The 21,662-nt window shown below is 52.7% G+C and overlaps 3 protein-coding genes across 3 annotated transcripts; 2 read left to right on the top strand and 1 right to left on the bottom strand.

Annotated features, from left to right (window-relative positions):
• The first annotated feature begins 6,634 nt into the window (after positions 1 to 6,634).
• LOC138818699 (E3 ubiquitin-protein ligase synoviolin) lies at positions 6,635 to 13,883 on the top strand. The gene is made up of 16 exons (XM_070009737.1): positions 6,635 to 6,732; positions 7,552 to 7,700; positions 7,897 to 7,989; positions 8,084 to 8,236; positions 8,330 to 8,378; positions 8,768 to 8,871; positions 9,450 to 9,576; positions 9,670 to 9,769; positions 9,894 to 9,959; positions 10,062 to 10,178; positions 10,260 to 10,423; positions 10,689 to 10,817; positions 10,903 to 11,049; positions 11,137 to 11,323; positions 12,433 to 12,581; positions 12,654 to 13,883. The coding sequence occupies exons 2-16, from the start codon at positions 7,569 to 7,571 to the stop codon at positions 12,758 to 12,760; spliced, it is 1,824 nt and encodes a 607-aa protein (XP_069865838.1). The 5' UTR covers positions 6,635 to 6,732; positions 7,552 to 7,568; the 3' UTR covers positions 12,761 to 13,883.
• Positions 13,789 to 19,967, bottom strand: LOC138818700 (large ribosomal subunit protein mL49). Its single transcript, XM_070009738.1, has 4 exons — positions 19,861 to 19,967; positions 19,164 to 19,314; positions 15,266 to 15,390; positions 13,789 to 15,150 (listed from the first exon to the last, which is right to left on the bottom strand). Exons 1-4 carry the CDS (start codon positions 19,939 to 19,941, stop codon positions 15,004 to 15,006), a joined length of 504 nt encoding a protein of 167 aa, XP_069865839.1. The 5' UTR covers positions 19,942 to 19,967; the 3' UTR covers positions 13,789 to 15,003.
• Positions 19,968 to 20,104: 137 nt separating this feature from the next.
• On the top strand, positions 20,105 to 21,433 carry LOC138818701 (ubiquitin-like FUBI-ribosomal protein eS30 fusion protein). Its single transcript, XM_070009739.1, has 5 exons — positions 20,105 to 20,212; positions 20,462 to 20,544; positions 20,657 to 20,801; positions 21,038 to 21,093; positions 21,260 to 21,433. Exons 2-5 carry the CDS (start codon positions 20,470 to 20,472, stop codon positions 21,383 to 21,385), a joined length of 402 nt encoding a protein of 133 aa, XP_069865840.1. The 5' UTR covers positions 20,105 to 20,212; positions 20,462 to 20,469; the 3' UTR covers positions 21,386 to 21,433.
• Positions 21,434 to 21,662: the final 229 nt, after the last annotated feature.

Raw genomic sequence — 21,662 nt, 5'->3', positions numbered from 1 at the left:
CAGTGACGGAAGTGATTATACTATATGGTAATTCAGGGCTGGGTTGCTAATGGGTCAAATGCCATAGGCATCAAGAGGAGGGAGAGTTCATGGCTGATGCTAGAAATGTCTTTGGCTGTCCACTGAGGGTGGCAAACAATAGAGGGAAAGCATGTGACTGCCTTTTGGGTAGGAAGAGACTAGCCCGAAGAGGCGAGTGAAGTTCAGGGAAATAAGGGTAACTGAGTTGGACCCCAAAATAAAGTGCATGATCTGGAGTGTGTGATCTAGATCTTTCCAATCCTTTTTTGTGTGTGTCGTTGTTTATGGTTTTTTTGGTTTTTTGTTTTGGTCGGTCGAGGGGCCTGAACTCTGGGCCTGGGCGCTGTCCCTCAGCTTTTCAGCTCAAGACTAGTGCTCTACCATTTGAGCCTCAGCCCCACTTCTGGCTTTCTCTGCTTATGTGGTGCTGAGGAATCGAACCCAGGGCCTCATGCATGCAAGGCAAGCACTCTACCTCTGAGCCACCTTCCCAGCCGATGTGTCGTTGTTTATGGAATCTTTTTTTTTTTTTTTTTTTTTGTCAGTCATGGGGCTTGAACTCTGGGCCTGGGCGTTGTCCCTCAGCTCTTCAACTCAAGGCAAGTGCCCTACCACTTGAGCCACAGCCCCACTTCGAGGTTTCTGGTGGCTTATTGGAGACAGAGTCTCAAAGACTTTCCTGCTCGGGCTGGCTTTGAACCATGATCCTCAGATCTCAGCCTCCTGAGTAGCTAGGCGCACAGCTACATTCTTTTTTTTTTTGGTCAGTCATGGGGCTTGAATTCTGGACCTGGGCACTGTCTCTCAGCTCTTCAGCTCACAGTGAGTGCTCTGCCACTTGGTGGTTAATTGGAGATAACCTGCCTGGGCTGGCTTTGAACCATGATCCTCAGATCTCAGCCTCCTGAGTAGCTAGGATTACAGGTGTGAGCTACCGGTGCCCAGCATCTTTTACATTCTTAAAATAATATGACTTTATTGAGGCGTATTTAATGCATATTTCCCAATTCAAGCATACAATACAGAGTTTTAATAAATTTACCACGTTTGCAACCATCCTCATAATCTACTTTGGAATATTTTCTTGGCTTTCTCACTCAAGGCTGGTGCTCTACCATGTGAGCTACAGTTCCACTTCTGGCTTTTTGTATTCATTGGAAATAAGTGTCTCGCAGACTTTCCTGTTCAGGCTTGCTTCAAACCAGTTTGGCTGTGGAGGAACATAGAGGGGATACAGTGAGCGTGATGCCCAGGTTTCTAGAGCTGGAATGTCGCCTGGGAGTCCAGGGACCCTTTTCATTTATTTAGTGCAGGTCCTGAGCTTCAATTTGAAATATGGATACTAAGTAACACCATCTTGTCCTACTGTCATCTTGGCATATTAATAGATGGAGACTTCTCACGCTGTTCCAAGAACTACAGATGTGCTATATGCCATTCCAAGAACTCAAAAGGTGATACAGATCATTCCTTGAGTTGCAGGTGTTATGGGTTGTTAAGCTCCAGAAAGTCTTGTTCCAGGGAATTCTTGCCCTTGATTGCCCAATTGTTTCCCCTAGCTTGCTTTGCTCCTGCAAACATGCTCTTGCTAGGTTTAGTTCCTCATACCGCTCATGAGGTTTATCCCTTTATAAGCTTTGCATTAACTGCAATTGAGGCTATGAATTTCTTTGCGGCACAGGTCCGTCCACAGTCACCAGCTTTGGAATAAAGACTTCTGATTTGACCTCTCCAAGTGTGATGTTTCTCTATATCTCACTGATCAAATTCCCATATAACAAACTCAGACCTGGATGCTGTCCCTGAACTTTTTCACTCAAAGTTGATGCTCTACCACTTGTTTCACAGCTCCACTTCTGGCTTTTTGGTGGTTAATTGAATAAAAGGGTCTCAAGGAGGGGCTGAGAATGTGGCTTAGTGGTAGAGTGCTTGCCTACTATGCATGAGGCCCTGGGTTCAGTTCCTCAGTACCACATAAACAGAAAAAGCCAGAAGTGGTACTGTGGCTTAAAATGGTAGAGTGCTAGCCTTGAGCAACAGAAGCTCAGGGACAGTGCCTAGGCTCTGAGTGCAAGCCCCAGAACTGGCAAAAAAAAAAAAAAAAAAAAAGTCCCAAGGATTCTCCGGCCCTAGTTGGCTTCAAACTGGGATCCTCAGATCAGCTTCCTGAGTAGCTAGGATTACAGATGTAAGCTCCTGGAGCCTGGCCTGCAGGATTTTGAGGCAGCTAGTGATGGCATCCTAGGCCCTGTTAAGTTCCAGCCCCAGCCTTAGAAAGGAAAGGGCTGCAAAGGTGGCTCAGTGGTAGAGTGCTTGCCTTGCATGCATGAGGCCCTGGGTTTGTGGCGCTGTGGCTCAAATGGTAGAGCGCTAGCCTTGAGCTGAAGAGCTGAGAGACAGCTCCCAAAGTTCAGGTAGAGGATGATCAAAAAAAAAAAAAAAAAAAAAAAAAAAAAAAAAAAAAAAGAAAGAAAGAAAGGAAAGGAAAGAGCACCACCTAGGGGACAGTTTTGGTGACTGGTGGTTAAATAATGTACAGCAAGAAATCAGTGAAGCCACATTTTGAGAAATTGAATCTGGAGGTTTTTTTGTTTGTTTGTTTGTTTGTTTTTGGTCTGTTGTGGGGCTTGAACTCTGGGCCTGGATGCCATCCCTAAGCTCTTCAGCTCAAGGAGAGCGCTCACCACTTGAGCCACAGTGCCACTTCCAGTTTTCTGACTGGTTTATTGGAGATAAAGTCTCAAGCAGGGCTGGGAAGGTGGCTCAGTGGTGGAGCGCTTGTCTTGCATGCATGAGGCCCTGGGTTCCATTCCTCAGCATCTCATAAGCAAAAAGAAAAAAGCTGGAAGTGGCTCTGTGGCTCAAGTGGTAGAGCGTTAGCCTTGAGCTGAAGAGCTGAGAGACAGTGCCCAGGCCCAGAGTTCAGGCCCCGTGACTGGACCACCCCCCCAAAAAAAAAAAAAAAATCTCAAGGACTTTCCTACCTGGGCTGACTTTGAATCTTGAGCCTCAGATCTCAGCCTCCTTAGTAGCTAGGATTACAGGTGTAAACAACCACAGGTGTCTTGCTCGGAGTAGTGTTTATTAAAGACCAAAGACTGCCAGATAGACTCCTGTCTCAAAGACCTGCAGCCCAGAACAGAGCTAGCACATAACCTTTTTTTTTTTTTTTTAATGAAAACATTTTTTTTTTTTTTTTGGTCGGGCACCAGTGACTCATGCCTATAATCCTAGCTACTCAGGAGGCTGAGATATGGGGATCATGGTTCAAAGCCAGCCCAGGCAGAAAAATCCATGAGACTCTTTTTTTTTTTTTTTTTTTTTTTTTTTTGGGTCCAGTTGTGGGGCCTGAACTCTGGGCCTGGGCACTGTCCCTCAGCTCTTCAGCTCAAGGCTAGCGCTCTAACACTGGAGCCACAGCGCCACTTCCGGCTTTTTTCTTTTTGCATATGTGGTGCTGGGGAATCGAACCCAGGGCCTCAGGCATGTAAGGCAAGCGCTCTACCACTGAGCCACCTTCCCAGCTCCATGAGACTATTATCACCAATAAACCACTAGAAAACTAGAAGTGGCGCTGTGGCTCAAGTGGTAGTGCGCTTGCCTTGAGCTGAAGAGCACAGGGACAGCGCCCAGCCCAGAGTTCAAGCCCCATGACCGACAATCTTTTTTTTTTTTTTGCTGTCAAGGTGATATACAGAGGGGTTACATTTACGTAAGTAAGGTAGTCAGTAATTTCTTTTTTTTTTTTTTTTGGGGGGGGGTCCAGTCGTGGGGCCTGAACTCTGGGCCTGGGCACTGTCCCTCAGCTCTTCAGCTCAAGGCTAGTGCTCTACCACTTGAGCCACAGCGCCACTTCCGGCTTTTTTCTGTTTGCTTATGTGGTGCTGAGGAATCGAACCCAGGGCCTCAGGCATGCAAGGCAAGCGCTCTACCACTGAGCCACCTTCCCAGCCCCGTGAGTACATTTCTTGTTGAACTTATTACCCTCTCCCTCATTTTTCTCTCACATTCCCTTCCCCCCCGTCCCTTCCTACCAGCACATAACTTTTTTTTTTTTTTTTTTTGCCAGTCCTATGGCTTCAGTCCTAGGGCTTGAGCACTGTCTGTCCCTGAGCTTCTTTTGCTCAAGACTAGCACTTTACCACTTGAGCCACGGTACCACTTTTGGCTTTTTCTGTTTATGTGGTACTGAGGAAGTGAACCCATAGTTTTATGCATGCTAGGCAAGCATGCTACCACCAAACCACATTTCCCAGTCTAGCACATAACTTTTAAAGACAAAAACCACATGTTGGGGTGGAGACCAAGCCTTAACAGCCTTAACAAAAGCCTTTTACATAAAACAAAGTGAGCTAGATGAAGATATTTATTCCTATAAAGGGGTTATACATAAGCAAAGCAACTAAATGGGATACTTAATTCTAACAAAAGTCTTATACACAGGCAGAACAAACTATGCAGGGGAACAATAAGGGAAAGCCAGGGCCCCAACTATCTAGAGGAAACACGAGCTTTCTGGAGTCCTACAACTCATGACATATTTGCAATCCAGAGTGTCCTCTATCACCCCTAGAGTTCTCAGAAAATCCCTATTTACTATTAACTTCTATCAAGATGCCAAGATGGCATTTATTAAATCCAGAATCCTTATTTCAATAAGATGAAGAAAAATGCAAGGCACGTGGATGCATCCTGAAACTCCACACTGTAGAAGGACTGATCTGGTGGCTGTTTGGTTTTTAAAAAGAGGTAGCTGAGTAATAACAGCACCATGCATGTGGTATTCAGGTAAGGGGTAGGTTTATTCAGTAGACCTGCTGGGACCAGGCCAGGTTGAGACTCCACGCAGCTGGCAAAAAGGGGGTCTGGCCCTGGGTTAGGCTTTATCTAGGGTAGGGGCAGGGAAAGATGTGTCCAGGTAAAGGGAAGTGGGACCAGGTAAGAGGAGGTGGGACCAGGTGGGAGAAAGGTGTGGCCACATCAGATCCAGATGTGACCTCAGTGGATTCGTATGTGACCTCTTCCAGGTGCCCCAGTTGCCTAGGTAACACAGGTACTGCGGGGTCTGCTTGCCATCCAGGAATGGACCTTACAATGGCAACCCAGATTCAGAATAAAATAGTCGGGCTGAGATTGTGGTTTAGTGGTAGAGTGTTTGCCTAGCATGCATGAAGCCCTCGGTTCGATTTCCTGGATACCACATAAACAGAAAAAGCCAGAAGTGCGTGGTGCTGTGGCTCAAGTAGTAGAGAGCTAGCCTTGAGCAAAAGAAGCTCTGGCGCCGGGCGCTGGTGGCTCACTCCTGTAATCCTAGCTACTCAGGAGGCTGAGATCTGAGGATCGCGGTTCAAAGCCAGCCCGGGCAGGTGAGACCGTGAGACTCCTATCTCCAATAAACCACCAGAAAACCGGAAGTGGCGCTGTAGCTCAAGTGGTGGAGCTTTCGCCTTGAGCTGAAGAGCTGAGGGACAGCGCCCAGGCCCAGAGTTCAAGCCCCACGACCGACAAAAAAAAAAAAAAAAAAAAAGAAGCTCTGGGACAGTGTGCAGGTCCTGAGTTCAAGCCCTGGGAATGGCAAACACACACACACACACACACACACACACACAAAATGAAATAGCCTGTAAAGCCCTGGGAATGGCAAACACACACACACACACACACACACACACACACACACACACACACACACACACAATGAAATAGCCTGTAATCCCGGGACCACTGCTGCCGGGATTGTGGCCAAGAAATAAACAAGGCGCCACAGCAAAATAGTAAGCAGAATGGAATGTGGGCCTGTAGCCACTGAAAAATCAATCCATTTTAAACAAAACATGATTAGGAGGAATTAAAGCTTTGCCCTCTTCCCAGTCCTGGCACTTCTGCCTGCCCCTCCCTCTCAGGGCTGGGCCAATGTTCCCGGAGGCCAGCTAGGGATCACCAGCCCACGGCTGGCGCTTTCACAGCTGGGACAGGACCTGGTCCTAAGCAACGTAGCGTACCGCCCCTAGCAACCACTCACCTGCTTTTCCCTTTCTATTGGCCAGAAAATTTACTTTCTTTTTCTTATTGGTCCGCGTAACTTTATTGCAGCCAATCCGTGGCAGCCACGGGCCTCACTCCCACACAACGGGGCGGGGTGAAGGAAGCACGAAGGAGACACATTTCTGGGTTTTGCTTCCAGTGTCTCCCAGAGAGCACCGCGTTTATCATACTACTGTGACCATCTCTGAAGCGAGACTCTGAAACTTATTTCCTTCTAGCCCTCAGTGAAGTCTGTCCCGTGCACGCGCTCCCCTCCGAGTGGCACGGCCCCCAGGACACTCCACCTTCCCGGCGCTGGAGTGCGGCTGGGCTGCGGCCACTCGCGGCGGGGACCGTACCAACTGTGGGGCACTCCGACGGGGCCGCCGGCGCTCCCTCGCCGTCCTCTGCCGCCCCAGTCTCTGGTCGCATCTCTTGCTCAGCCCCTCTCGGTGGACACGGACCCCTAAAGCGGCACGAAGGCGGCTGTTCCCGGCCCCACCTAGGGCGCGCTGGGCCAGCAACAGAAGACGGCTGCACTTGGTACGGCCCACGCCGCGCCCCGCGCCGCCGGAAGTGAGGTGTCTTACCCCCTAGCTTCCGGTTCGCAGGGGGTGGGGAGTGTTGTTAACCGGAGCGGCTGCCGCAGTCGCGGGGATTGAGCGGGCTCGCCGCGCTGGGCTCCTGGTGAGTGAGTCCAAGTCCGGCCCTGGTTGGGGTTGGGGTCGGGACCAAGACCTTCCCTTTGAGGTCACCGGGATCGGGTCACCCCCTTCGTCCCCCGCCTGCGCTCGGCCTGTCAGATGGCCGCAGATCGCCAGCGCCAGCGCGGCCGCCCTCCCGGAGGCCCAGCCCCGCCTGCGACTCTCGCAACTCCGGGCGCTCACAGGTGCGCGGTTGCGAGGACCGCCCGGGTCCTTCAGCCCCGCCACTGCACCCCGTCGATTGGCCGTTTCTACGGTGCCCCAAGTTGACACTGCCTCGGGGCTTGGGGGGGGACGTCAGGGTTCCAGGCTGACGTACCCCCACCCGCTCCCGAGGGGCGCGCGTCCGCGCCGACCCCCCCCACCCCCCCGCACAGCTGTCACAGATGAAGCTGCGCCCCTTTGCGCCTCGGCTTCTCCCGGCCCAGGCCAAGCGTTCCCGCCTCTACAGCGCATTTTTGCTTTTGCCTCTCGCCCCAGCTCTTTTACTCGGTGGTCAGCGGTGGCAGTCCACCCGCGCCCCCCCCCCAATTGCTTTTTGTTTTCGCCTCCCTAGAGGATCATCTTGGCAGGGCAGCGTGAAAAGAGTCCTAGATTTAAAACAGGACTGATCCAGGTTCCAGGCCTTGTAGCAATGAGATCCCTTGACCCCTCTGAGCCTCAGTTTCTTGGCATATGGTGTCCCGGATCCGATGATTGCAAGATTCAATCTCCTTTTCTCCTATTGACGCTGTGCCAGGCACTGTATTCGGTTTGCGATCATTACATACATTTTCTTCTACATCTTTCCCACCCAATGCAGGTCTCCGGGCCAGGGCAATGTTCCGCACCGCAGTGATGATGGCGGCCAGCCTGGCACTGACCGGAGCCGTGGTGGCACATGCCTACTACCTCAAACACCAGTTCTACCCCACTGTGGTATACTTGACCAAGTCCAGCCCCAGCATGGCAGTGAGTTCAGGGCTCTGGGAGGGAGGATCGCCCTGGGAGGGAAGGAGGAGTCTGCCTGGGGCAGAGGTGGGGCTACATATCCGGTAAGTAGGTGGAGTAGTAGCCACTAGCTGTCTAACTTTTGAATGAACTGATGAGGATTTGGGGAGCAGAAAACAGAAAGTGACCTCAAACCATAGCCTTTCTCCACTCCTAGGTCCTGTATATACAGGCCTTTGTCCTTGTCTTCCTGTTGGGCAAGGTGATGGGCAAAGTGTTCTTTGGGCAGCTGAGGGCAGCAGAGATGGAGGTAAGGTGTCAGTGGCTGGCAGCAAAGGCGAGGGGCTGGGGACTGAGCAAACAATGTCTCGATTCTTCATCATTATCCCCTGTCCAACCCCCAGCACCTTTTGGAGCGTTCCTGGTATGCCGTCACGGAGACTTGTCTGGCCTTCACTGTCTTTCGGGATGACTTCAGTCCCCGCTTTGTCGCACTGTTCACTCTCCTCCTCTTTCTCAAATGTTTCCACTGGCTGGCAGAGGACCGGGTGGACTTTGTGAGTTGGGAGTGGCAGGCTTGGGATCCCTGTGGCTGGGTTGGGGAGGCAAGGTGAGCCTTGTCTTCCTAATACCCCCCCCCTCTGCCTCAGATGGAACGAAGCCCCAATATCTCCTGGCTCTTTCACTGCCGCATCGTCTGTGAGTGAGGCTCTTGGAGGGCGGGGGTCATAGCTGGAGGGAGGAGAGAAGCCATGGAATGTCAGCAGTGTACAGGCCTTTACCCCAGGGCCCGCGCTGCCCCTCAGCCCACAGCTGTACAGGAAAGATAATTTAGGGGTTAATTTGCATAGTCTCTTACTTGTTCCACTCAGCTCTCTGGACCCTCACTTCTATGCCTCCTGGGGCTGCCCTGATGTCCTACCCTGGGTAAAACTAGAGTTCCCAGAGGGCTGAATCTAGTGGAGTGTGCCCACCTGACTCGATGGTGGCGCCAGGGCCATGGTGGATTTGAGGTTGGCTGTTGTAGGGCAGGAAGTGGCTGTCAGGCCTTGGCTGACTCCACTCCCCCAACTCGGGGTTCCCCACAGCCCTTATGTTCCTCCTGGGTATCCTGGACTTCCTCTTCGTCAGCCATGCCTATCATAGCATCCTGACCCGGGGGGCCTCTGTGCAGCTGGTGTTTGGCTTTGAGGTAAAAGTGACTTGGGAGGTTGAGGGGACAAGCCTGAGGTAGCAGCGCATGTGCCCTGGGTGACCCAACAAACCCAACTGAGCACATGCCGCATGGCCCCACCTGCGCTGGCAACCGTGGAGCCGTGGTCACTCTCACTCCTGGGTGATAGCTGGGGAGGGGGGCACAAAGAGGCTGATTCTGGGGAAACCTTGACTTGGGGTTCAGGAAGTCTTGATGGAAGCTGGCATCAGAGCCAGCTCCAGATGGCTGGACTGCTAGGAATGCCATGTCCCAGGCCAGAGGAAGAGTGTTCTGTGACAGTTCACGTTTGCAGAGGGCTGATGTATGTCAGGTCTTGTGCCGGGCTCCTGACCTGCTTTTCTTAATTAGCAAGACATGGCTTTAATGAACAGTAGTTCTGTAGTCCGCTGATGAGCAAAGTGTAGTTGAGTGAGTTGTTTAAAGTAAACCTCCAAGTAGTGAGTGGAGGAGCCGAGGCCTCCTGCCATGCCTTCCGTGCCCAGGCCTGGTGCAGCAGCCTGGCTAACGCAAAGGGTGGGGGGGTTGGAGTTCACGTCTCCCTGTGTCCTCTCCAGTATGCCATCCTGATGACCATGGTGCTGACCATCTTCGTCAAGTACGTGTTGCACTCTGTGGACCTCCAGAGTGAGAACCCTTGGGATAATAAGGCTGTGTACATGCTCTACACAGAGCTCTTCACAGGTGAGGAGGGGGGGCAGGCCCTCTTCCCCTCCCCTGACCAGCCCTCCCCCCCCCCAGTCTGCCTGCACAGCTCTGACCAGCTGCGCTCTACAGGCTTCATCAAGGTTCTGTTGTACATGGCCTTCATGACCATCATGATCAAGGTACACACCTTCCCACTCTTTGCCATCCGGCCCATGTACCTGGCCATGAGGTGAGTTTAGCTCTGATATTCCACTCCCCTGATCCTGTGTGTCGTCCCCCACCCCACTCCTGCCCCCATGTTTTCCTTCATTCATTGGCTGTGCTTTCTCCACATTCGCTGGCTGTGCTTTCAGGCAGTTCAAGAAAGCTGTGACAGATGCCATCATGTCTCGCCGAGCAATCCGCAACATGAACACACTGTAAGTGGGCTTGTCCCAGCTGCTCTCCCAACTCTGTCCCACACCCTCTTAGGCTCCCAGCTCTGGTCCTGACACAGCCCCCCTCCCCCGTATCCTAACCAGGTATCCGGATGCCACCCCTGAGGAACTCCAGGCAGTGGACAACGTCTGCATCATCTGCCGAGAAGAGATGGTGACTGGTGCCAAGAGACTGCCCTGCAACCACATCTTCCACACCAGGTGGGGGCGCGCCCCGGGGAGCCTGCCCGCCTGCACAGGCCCCTCGGGACCTGCTGACCGCTGCCTGGTCTTGACTCCCAGCTGCCTGCGCTCCTGGTTCCAGAGGCAGCAGACCTGCCCTACCTGCCGTATGGATGTCCTACGGGCATCACTGCCAGCCCAGTCACCACCGCCCCCTGAGCCTGCGGACCAGGGGCCACCCCCAGCCCCCCACCCCCCACCACTCCTGCCCCAGCCCCCTAACTGTGAGTGTCTCCTCATGCCACTGGGGAACTAACTGGTGGCCCTGGGTTGGGTGTGGAAGATGCTGGGTAATGGAATCTCTGTCCTCCAGAAGCTCAGTCGGCACAGGGAGGGGTGAACGCATGAGGAATAGATACGCACAGTTGCTGTGGTCCATGAGCTCCAGGCCCCACAGGAGTAGAGGCCAAAGCTCCTGTAGCCAATCCTGCCTGGGAGTGGGGTCTCCGCAGCTCAGCCCCGTCTCACCACCCTCTCCTCTCTCTGCAGTCCCCCAGGGCCTCCTGCCTCCTTTTCCTCCAGGCATGTTCCCACTGTGGCCACCCATGGGCCCCTTTCCGCCAGTCCCGCCTCCCCCGAGCTCAGGCGAGGCTGTGGCCCCGCCCTCCACCAGTGCAGGTGAGCCTTTGCCACACTTCGGCAGCGGGGGTGTGGCAGGGATGAAGAGGGGCCCCACAGCACGTTAACTTCTGCTCTTTGGCAGCCCTTTCTCGGCCCAGTGGAGCAACCACAAGCACAGCTGCTGGTTCGGCCCCTGCACCTGGCTCCGCCCCCGCCCCCGAAGCTGGCCCCGCCCCTGGCTTCCCATTCCCTCCTCCCTGGATGGGTATGCCCCTGCCTCCACCCTTCGGTAAGCTGGGCCACTCTGGGATGTATTTGGGGGTAAAGCATCAGCTGAGCCCAGGCAGCCCAGACTTAAGTTTCCACCTTTCTCCAGCCTTCCCGCCCATGCCTGTACCCCCCGCGGGCTTTGCGGGGCTGACCCCCGAGGAGCTGCGGGCTCTGGAGGGCCACGAGCGCCAGCACCTGGAGGCCCGGCTGCAGAGCCTGCGCAACATCCACACGCTGCTGGACGCGGCCATGCTGCAGATCAATCAGTACCTCACCGTGCTGGCCTCCCTGGGGTACGTCTGCATGGAAGAATGGGGGTGGCGCTGCCAAGAACCGTCTCCAGCAACCATACTTACTGAGTTTGTCCTTAACACCTGCTGACTCAGGTCCCCTACCTACAGCACAGCTGAGTGCTCTTGATTAGAGCTGACTGGAGCTCTCTTATGTTTTCTAAACTCGAATTATTCCTTGCCTTTTTTTTTTTTTTTTGGGTCCGGTCGTGGGGCCTGAACTCTGGGCCTGGGCGCTGTCCCTCAGCTCTTCAGCTCAAGGCTAGCACTCTACCACTTGAGCCACAGTACCACTTCCGGCTTTTTTCTTTTTGCTTATGTGGTGCTGAGGAATCGAACCCAGGGCCCTGAGCATGCAAGGCAAACGCTCTACCACTGAGCCACCTTCCCAGCCCTGCCTTTTTTTTTTTTTAATTTGTCAGTCGTGGGGCTTGAACTCTGGGCCTGGGCACTGTCCCTGTGCTCTTCAGCTCAAGACTAGCACTATACCACTTAAGCCACAGCGCCACTGCTGATTTTCTGGTGGTTAAGTGGAGATAAGAATCTCATGGACTTTCTTTCCCAGGCTGGCTTTGAACTGCTATCCTCAGATCTCAGCCTCCTAAGTAGTTAGGATTACAGATGTGAGCCACCAGTGCCCCGCTTAGTCCTTGCTTTTGTGGCTCTGACTCCTCCCTTAACATCCTCCTGATGCTGGGATTGTCCCTGAACTTGGAGATAGGCTGGCCCAGGTTCCAGTGCCAGTCCCACTGCTCACTTGCTCTATGGCCTCCTTTACCTTACTGGTACAGGAGTCCTACTTCCTAGACCTAGGTGACACATACAAAGCACTGGCACCCAGCAGGGGCTGCACAGGCCTAGAAGGACACTGGAGACTGATGGGAGTGCTGATGTTCCCAGGGGGAGGCTGCAGGATAGCAGGGGACCTGTCCACAGTCTGAGGCTGCAAGAGATTTATAATCCAAGTGCTGGCAGTCACTCGGCTCTTGGATTGGCCCCATCTGCGACTCCATTCCACACTCAAGTGCATCTGTGCTCACTGGAGCCCCAGGGGTACTGTGCTAAACACAAGGGCAGAATCCTCTATCTGGGCCCTTGTCCTCTCTTACCAGGCCCCCCAGGCCTGCCACTGTCAGCCCCACCGAAGAGACAGCCTCAACAGCGGTTACTGCTACGTCCTCTGCCAGCAACCCCAGCTCTGAGGCTCCCCCTCCACCCCCAGAAGCCTCCCCACCAGCCTCTGAAATGGAAAAGCCTCCGGGTAGGTGTGATCAACTTCTGAGGGGATGGGCTGTGGCCTTCTCAGGGTTCCATTCCTAACCTCTGCCCCCAGCTCCTGAGACAGTGGGTGCCGAGGAGCTGCCTGAGGATGGAGAGCCTGATGCTGCCGAGCTCCGCCGGCGCCGCCTGCAGAAGCTGGAGGCCCCCGTTGCCCACTGACACTGCCCCGGCCCCGGCCCCGGCCCTGCCCCCGCTCTCTTGAGCAACCCTCGCTGGAACACGTCCTGCCACCAAGTGCCAGCTCCCTCTCTGTGTGCACCAGGGAGTAGTAACCCCAGCTCTGAGGAAGAAGTGGGGGGCATCCCAAGGCCCAGTGGAAAGAGGTTGGCCTGGCTGAGAGCTGGCGCCCTCGGAGCCCCAGGAGGCCATGGGGACCGTGGGCAGTCCCAGGCTTCCTCTCCACTGTCCAGCCCTGAAGTCTGCTAGGGCTGGGAAGGCAAAAGGCTTGGCCTCTGAGAAGCCCTCTTCTCCACCATCCCCCCCCTCCTGGGAGGAGGGGCAGCCCCTCCGGGCCCTACTTGTGTGTGTGGGGTCACGCTGCGTGCTGAACAGTATTAGCTCCCATTTCCAAGTGTGGACCCCAGAGGGGCTGGAGGCAGGTCAGGAGCTAGCCCCTGCCCCCCTGCCAAGAGTGGTACCGATCCTCTTCTCACCCCAGTCTCCCCCAGAAGCCCCTTTGTGATGGTGGCTGTGCCCCCTATGCCCTGTGGCATTTCCACGTCTTACTGGCAACCACACAACTCAGGGAAAGGAGTGCCTGGGGGTAGGGGGGCAGGCGGGCAGCACTGAGGGACCCCGCTCCGCCCCTCACCCAGGCCCCTTTCCCCTGCAGCTTCTCAGCTGGGACTGACAGTCTCACCCAGCAGCCACTGCCCAGCCACATGGGCTGAGGGCCAGTGCGCTGCTCCTTAACCACTGCGACCCTGGAACTCAAGGAAGATCACTCCTGACCTGCAGACCTGCTCTCCAGTTCAGGACTGAAACTGCTTCCTGACCTAGTGGCTTTTGGCTTAAATTTTGTCTTTAGAATCTGAATGCTTGACCCCAGGAAGGAGGTGCCGGAGCGGGGTTCCTGCTCTACAGTCAGTTCACAACAGGCTCTGGGCCAGGCAGGGACCACAGGAGCCAAGGCCTCTGCCCAGCCCAGTCTTTCTTCCCCTTGGTTTTGTGTTACAAGAGTTGCTGGAGACAGTTTCAGATGATTTATTTAATTTGTAAATATTGTACAAATTTTAATAGCTTAAATTGTATATACAGCCAAATAAAAACTTGCATTAACGACCGGTGGGACTTGTGTCTAGGATCCAGGCCAGGCTCCTCTTCCTTGCCCAGGCTGTAGACTTGAGAATGGCCCCAATCTTCAGGAGGGAGGATGCTGTTGTGGGTCCACAACTAGGAAGACTTGACTGCTTTACATATGGAGAAACTGAGCCCCAGAGAACTTCAAGGCCCTCTGCCTTAGGTTAGAGATAAGTAGGGTAGCCAGGAGCCAAACCCTGCCTTAGCTGCTTGGATGGAGGAGTGGGAGTGGGAACTCCGGGCTTAGGCGGCTGTGGCTCTGAGGGTGGAACAAGTGTGAAGTCTAGTTGGTGCCGAGTGGGAAGGATGGACGGCAAGGGTGTAAAGGACCTGCACCTTCACCCTCCCACCTGCAAACCTCTGTCCAGCCTGGATTCTAGGTCAGCAGCCTTGACAGGATGGCCTTGGGCTGGGCTCTCAGAAGCACCAAGATGCCCCCTTGTGGCCAGGCCAGCCCAAAGCAAATCATTTAACTTGTGGCAATGTAAACCTGGTCAGGCAAACAACTCTGGTCTGGAATGGAGCAGGGACCTCTCCAGGGGCTGACATTCTGTGCTTCCTCTTCTCCAACACTGCTTTTGGAACTTTGAGATGCTACTCAGGACCCTGTGACCACAACCTCCACCAGACCGAGTCTGGCCTACAGCAAGCGCTGGGAAAGATCTCAGTGAACCCCAGGAAGGCTAAAAGATGTGCCCTATGTGTGGTTTAATCTGTAAACCCTCCCTAAACAGGGTGGGGCAACTGCTTCCACCAGATGATAATCCCTAGAATCTGAACAGCTAAATCCAAGGAATCCGAAGAAACAAGCCACTATGAGTGGAAGGACAGCAGCTAATGCCTTCCCAACTAGCTTGAGAATGGTTTTTCCTGGTGGGTCTCCCATGCTAGTCAACTCTCTCCCAGTGGACCCTTGTATGGAGGAGTCTGATTTCTCCCTTATTCAATCAAGGCCTGACTTACCTAAAGCCTTTCAGCCTCACACTGGGATCAGCCCGAGCCCGTAGCCCTGGTCTTTATGTCCTGTTCCCAAAGGCTCCAATGTCCCATTCCCTCCTCCTGAGGTCCCCTGGCCTCCAGCCACACAGGTTGCTCAGTGGGGCTCAGAAGCCCTTCTCAAGAAGCCAGGTTTTAAGTTGCTCATCAAAGTAGCCCTTGACCCGCAGAGTACCTGTCACCTCATTAACCTGGGTGACTGGTTTCTTCCCCAGCAGTGGGCTCAAAAAATCTTCTACATCCTTCTGCAGAGCCTAGGGAAAGAGGTGTCAGGCTTAGTTAATAATCCTTCCTTTCCAGCAGCCTCCTATCCCTTTAGCTCCCAGACAGTGAGAACGAGACTCTAACCTACCTACCCTACCCACTTACCCAGATGTCCCCTTCCACCTTCCGGATCACAGTCATCTGGCGATTACCATGTGTGATGTCCCTGTAGACAGGAATGTTGTACATCCGGGAGCGCCGCACAAAATAAGGCAGGTTGGGTGGGGGGTCTGTGATAGGGAATAACAGTGATAAGCCAATTTGTTCTAGACTCCACCTCACTTAGCCAAGGACTTTTCCCTCACAAAATTCCCCTCTGCATCCAATTAGACCAGCCACCCTGACTTCAAGTCAAGGTAACTAACTCTTCTTTCCTTGTCAAACGAAACTGTGCATCATGGTACCTTCAAGGTCCTACAAAGGACCTGTGACCAAGTAGGTACTCAAGAAAAAAATGGAGTCATGCCAGGCGCTGGTGGGCTCACAGCTGTAATCCTAGCTACACAGAAGGCTGAGATCTAAGGATGATGGTTTGAAGCCAGGTAACCCTCATCTCCAACTAACCACCCAAAATCCAGAAGTGGAGCTGTTGCTTGAGCAGTAGAGTGCTAGCCTTGAGCAAAAGAGCTAAGGGACAGTGCCCAGGCCCTGAGTTCAAGCACCAGGACTGGCATGCACGCGCACACACACAATCAGAGCATAACTCCTTGTGTCTTTGGGTTCCCTCTGGGGCCAATCTTTGTCCTTTTCAATTAAAAACAATTTCTGGAACAAAGGGATACACGTGTAAAAGCAGTAGGCACCTATTTGCTGGGCTCTACCCTAAGTGGTTCATGCGCTGAATGGATTATCTTCAATTTGCTTAAATTGAACTTGGAAGCTTAGTGACTTAAGAGCTCACCAACAGGGCTGGGAAGATGGCTCAGTGGTAGAGCGCTTGCCTTGCATGCCTGAGGCCCTGGGTTCGATTCCTCAGCACCACATAAGCAAAAAGAAAAAAGCCGGAAGTGGCACTGTGGCTCAAGTGGTAGAGTGCTAGCCTTGAGCTGAAGAGCTGAGGGACAGCACCCAGGCCCAGAGTTCAGGCCCCACGACCGGACCCAAAAAAAAAAAAAAAAGAGCTCACCAACAGTGTAGAGTAGAGCCAGAGCCAAATTCAAGCATACAACTGCCTGACTTGCAAGTTGTGTTCTCAATAAAGGTAACATGTTGTGCTGAGTGTAAAGGGAAGTCTTATCTCTTTTTTTTTTTTTTTTTGGGTCCGGTCGTGGGGCCTGAACTCTGGGCCTGGGCACTGTCCCTCAGCTTTTCAGCTCAAGGTGAGCGCTCTACCACTTGAGCCACAGCACCACTTCCGGCTTTTTTCTTTTTGCTTATGTGGTGCTGAGGAATCGAACCCAGGGCCTCAGGCATGCAAGGCAAGCGCTCTACCACTGAGCCACCTTCCCAGCCCGGAAGTCTTGTTTCTATGATTTACTTTCTCCCATATGGAAACATTCCCATGCTACTAGCTTGAGATACACGGCCATTAGTAGAGGGGTCTACTCTTGAGTCATTCCTTGGACATAAGGCAATGCTACCCTTAAAACATCTCAAATATGGTGGGTGCTGGTGGCTCATGCCTAGCTACTAAGGAGGCTGAGATCTGAGGATCTGAGGTAAGTCTGTGAGACTATATATTTTTTTTCGGTCATGGGGCTTGAACCCTGGGCTTGGGTGCTGTCTCTCAGCAATTCAGTTTAAGGGGTGTGCTCTATCACTTGAGCTACAGTGCCACTTTGGTTTTCTGAGTGGTTTATTGGAGACAAGAGTCTCACGACTTTCCTGCCCAGGCTGGCTTTGAACCGCGGTCCTCAGATCTCAGCCTCCTGAGTAGCTAGAATTACAGGCATGAGCCACCTGCGCCCCACATGGAGCTCCACTTTTTGTGTATAATTCAAATAGTAGAGTACCAGCCTTGATCAAAAGAACTGAGGAACAGCATTCACACCCTGAGTCCAAACCCCAGTCCTGCCTGGCTGTCTGTGAGTCTCATCTCCAATTAACTACCAGAAAACCAGATGTGGCGCTGTGGCTGAAGTGGTAGAATACTTGCCTTGAGCTAAAGAGCTCACTCAGAGACAGCACACCCAGGACCAGAGTTCAAGCCCCACAACTGACAAAAAAAATTTAAAAAAAAAAAAAGATCTCAATATGCCACACTATTCACAATAGCCAAGATAGGAAAACAATCCAGATGCCCCACAATAGATATTCATCCAAAAAACATGGTACCTACAATGGAATTTTACACAGGCATTAGAAAGGATAAAATAATGTTGTAGGGAGCCGAGGCGAGACTCTGCCCACTTGGTGCTTGGCGGGACGCCTGGGCTGTGCGCGTGCACGAGCCAGGTAGAGTTCCCAGCCAATCCCATGACACCTGGTGACGGTGAAAGGCAGGCGACCAACAATAGAAAGACCCGCGTTCCGATTCTCATATATAAGCAGCTGTGTTTCGGGTGCACGCTCTCTCGCGCCCAAGCTCTCCTACAACTAAAAGGCTCTCCAATAAAGCGTGATCTGAGAAGACTCCTGGTGTGGTGGTCGTTTTTCCTCGCTGGTCGAGTAGACGGTCACTACATAATGTCATTCACAGGGAAATGGATAGAACTAGAACAAATCATGTTGAGTGATGTAAGCTAAGATCAAAGAGACAACCAACGCATGTTCTCCCTGATATGCTGAAGTTAGATTTAAAACACAATGGGATATGACAAATTATACAGGATTCTAGACACTCACAGTGAGACCAAAAGAGGGTAGTCTTAGGAGAAAATCATCAAGTTGTAATACCAAAGTGCCTGTTTATATATAAAATAATATACACATACTGAAACAGAACTCCAAAGGTAAGGAAACAAAGGATGTTTTCTTAATTTGTCTGTTTTCTAATGACTCTGTTTTTTTTTTTGTCGGTCATGGGGCCTGAACACTGGGCCTGGGCTCCGTCCCTGAGCTCTTCAGCTTAAGACTAGTGCTCTACCACTTGAGCCAGAGTGCCACTTCTGGCTTTTTCTGCTTATGTGGTGCTGAGGAATCAAACCCAGGGCCTCATGTATGCAAGGCAAGTACTCTACCACTGAGCCACCTTCCCAGGCGCCCCCCCCCCCTTTTTTTTTTGCCAGTTCTGGGGCTTGAACTCAAAAGCTTGGGCACTGACCTGAGCTTCTTTCTGCTCAGGGCTAGCACTCTACCACTAGAGCCACAGCACCACTTCTGGCTTTTTCTGTTTATGTGGTACTGAGGAATCGAACTCAGGGCTTCATGCCATGCTAGGCAAGCACTCTACCACTTAGCCACATTCCCAGCTTTACTCTGTATTTTTTAATTTTTTTTTTTTTGTTGTTGTTGGTTGTGGGGCTTGAACTCTGGGCCTCAGCACTGTCCCTCAGCTCTTCAGCTCAAGGCAAGTGCTCTACCACTTGAGCCAGAGCGTCACTTCCAGTTTTCTGGTGGTTTATTGGAAGATAAACGTCTCACGGAGTTTCCTGCCCAGGCTGGCTCTGAACCAAGATCCTCAGATCTCAACCTCCTAAGTACAGGCCTGAGCCACCAGCACCAGGCTGACTATATTCTTTACCTTGTATATACAGTGTATACATGTGCACAACTGAGGGAAGGTGGGGGGAGGGGACAGTATAAGACAGGTGAAAAAGTGCAGCAGCAGAGCCCACTGGACATTGATGAGAGTGAACCATGCAACTCGTGGGCAGAGATAGAGGGCAGGGAAGGGGAGAGAATGAGGGAACAGATGATACTATGTAAAAGAAAGAAAATATACTTATTACCTGAGGTATGTAAAGGTAACCCCGCTGTATACCACCTCTTAAACAATACTTTTTTTTTAAAGAGAGATCTCAATATGGGTACAGGATTCACGGTAGTTTCTAAAGACTCAGTAAGGACAAGCTGAAAACAGGAAGAGAATGCTTCTTCAAACTATCCCCATTACCCAGCTTACCTCTGGGAGGCTGCCAGCCACTGGGCGTGGGATAATGTTCATGTTTGGGCGGCTTTGGGATGCTGGTAGGGGGTAAGAGGCGCTCCACAAACCGGTACTCATCTGCAGACTCCACAAAGCTGGGGTAATCAGGAGGCTTCTGGGTCTGGCTCTGAGACAACAAACCATCTCTTCGTTAATTTTCCCTATGTAGACAAGGGACACACACACACACACACACACACACACACACACACACACACACACACACACACACACACACACACACACACACACACACACACACACACACACACACACACACACACACACACACACACACACACACACACACACTGTGGTCATTTTTCATTTAAAGGTTTTCCTCTGAGCATTCTATGGAAACTTTCTAGTTCTGCATTCGGCACTTAAACCACTCCTAATTCTCTCATCCCCCCAGCCAGAGAACGTCAGTAACTCTCTTCAGTTCTGACCCACCCAGGCTGTCCTGCTGCAGCTACATTTCCACACCGCACTCCCCAAGTGTCTGTCCCAAGGCTGTCCCCTTGTGGCCTCCCACTCTGGGCGCTACTCTGGAGATAAGGGAGCCAAATAAGAAGCCCCCACCACCACCACCATGAAAGGACGTGGATTTAGAAACTGCAGTGAGTAACTGAGAGCCCTCTGCCATCATCAGCTCCGAGCCCCGCGTTCTCACCAGCTGCCTTAGTCCGCAGCCTCGTTGGATGTCGGTTCTTCTCCAGACCCACAGCACAGACCTGACCATGGCCGCCGCCATCTTGGACTGCCCCAGCCTTTGGCTACCTTTCTGCGCGCGCAACCCGCTTGGCCCCACCCTTCCCGAGGGCCGCGCCCGAGGCGAGAGAACGCCAGCGCGAAGCGTAAAGGGGCGGGGCCAGAACGGCAGTGGGCGGTACAAATAGAGGAGGCCGTACAGTCGCTCCGCAGTGACGAGCTACGCAACCGGCTCTCAGCACGCCTGCGCACCGCGCTCCTTCCTCTTTCTCGACTCCATCTTCACGGTAGCGGCCGCTGGTCCCGGGGTTCTGGTAAGGCTTGCACGGCGGGTGGATCTGGAGGGCTTTGGTAGCTGGCTGGCCGCGGGGTGGGTCCGAGGGCGTTGGGGAGATCAAGGAAGAAGGGGTCCTTTGTGGCTCTGGCCTTTCTGGACCTCCCCGTGGGCCCGGCGTTCCACACGTGAGGCCCCCGCGTCTCCCTCGCCTCCGACGGGTCGACCTCCGCTTCCTCCCCGGGCACCTCTTCCCTTCTTTCACAGCTTTCTTTTTTTATTTTCGTAGTCGCCAATATGCAGCTGTTTGTCCGCGCCCAGGAGCTCCACACCCTTGAGGTGACCGGCCAGGAGACGATCGCTCAGATCAAGGTTCGTGCGCCCTGCTCGCGGTACTCCGCCGCCCGTGCCCGCCCTGCTGCCCCGCGAAGAGACTCGGTATATTTCTTTATTTACCTATTTATCTCTATGTCTTGGCTTATAGGCTCGTGTGGCCTCCCTGGAGGGTATCGTCCCGGAAGATCAGGTCCTGCTCCTGGCAGGCACGCCACTGGAGGATGACGCTACCCTCGGCCAGTGTGGGGTGGAGGCCCTCGCTACCCTACAGATAGTCGGCCGCCTGCTTGGAGGTGAGTGGGGAAAGGAGTGTTTTGGTTTTCTTTTCTTGGAAATTCCTGGTGGGTGAAAACATTTCGTTGCTCAATGTCCGGTGGTAGAGCAGAGTATTTTCCAGGCCAGACTAAACCAGAGTGTAACTGCGCCTCAATCCCTTACCAGACCTTTGTCTTTAGAAGTCTGAGATGAGGAAAGTGATTATGGTGGGTGGTGGCTTGACTTTTGTGGCTTTCCACTTTCCCCACCATAGGTAAAGTCCATGGATCCTTGGCCCGTGCTGGAAAAGTGAGAGGTCAGACTCCCAAGGTGAGTGCATTATTTGAACTTTGTGTTTTGTGTTTTTCTTTCAAAATAGTAAGACTGGTCTCCTGTATGTGTATACTTTTTCCCTTCTTGGAAAAGGGAGTCTGAGGGAAAGGATCCTAGCATAGCAGAAGTCACCCGAGGCCTAATCCATCCTTCCTTTTGCCAGGTGGCCAAACAGGAGAAGAAGAAGAAGAAGACTGGCAGGGCCAAGAGGCGGATGCAGTACAACCGACGCTTTGTCAATGTTGTGCCCACCTTTGGCAAGAAGAAGGGCCCCAATGCAAACTCTTAAGTCCTATGTAATCTTGGCTTTCTGTAATAAAGCTACTTCGCCCACGCAGCTTGTTTTATCTTTATTTGCAGAGCCATGGGGTAAAGGGAGCTATGTATGTTTCTAGGCTGGCGGTGTGTTCCCTAGAACAATGAGACAAGCAAAAACCCTTAGATTTGAGGGAAATGGACATCAGTAGAGGTGGGGTTATCCCCATCCTAAGCAACTTTGTCCCCAAGTCCTTTTTATCTTCTTGCCAAAGAAAATAGTCTTGGAGTAAAGGCTGGTTTGGGAGCAA

This window comes from Dipodomys merriami, unplaced genomic scaffold (assembly GCF_024711535.1).
Source record: "Dipodomys merriami isolate MVZ:Mamm:240054 unplaced genomic scaffold, mDipMer1.0.p SCAF_78, whole genome shotgun sequence".
In the NCBI taxonomy this organism is placed as follows: domain Eukaryota; kingdom Metazoa; phylum Chordata; class Mammalia; order Rodentia; family Heteromyidae; genus Dipodomys; species Dipodomys merriami.
Note: the sequence above shows the minus strand (reverse complement) of the source record. Positions and strands in the feature narration are given on the sequence as shown.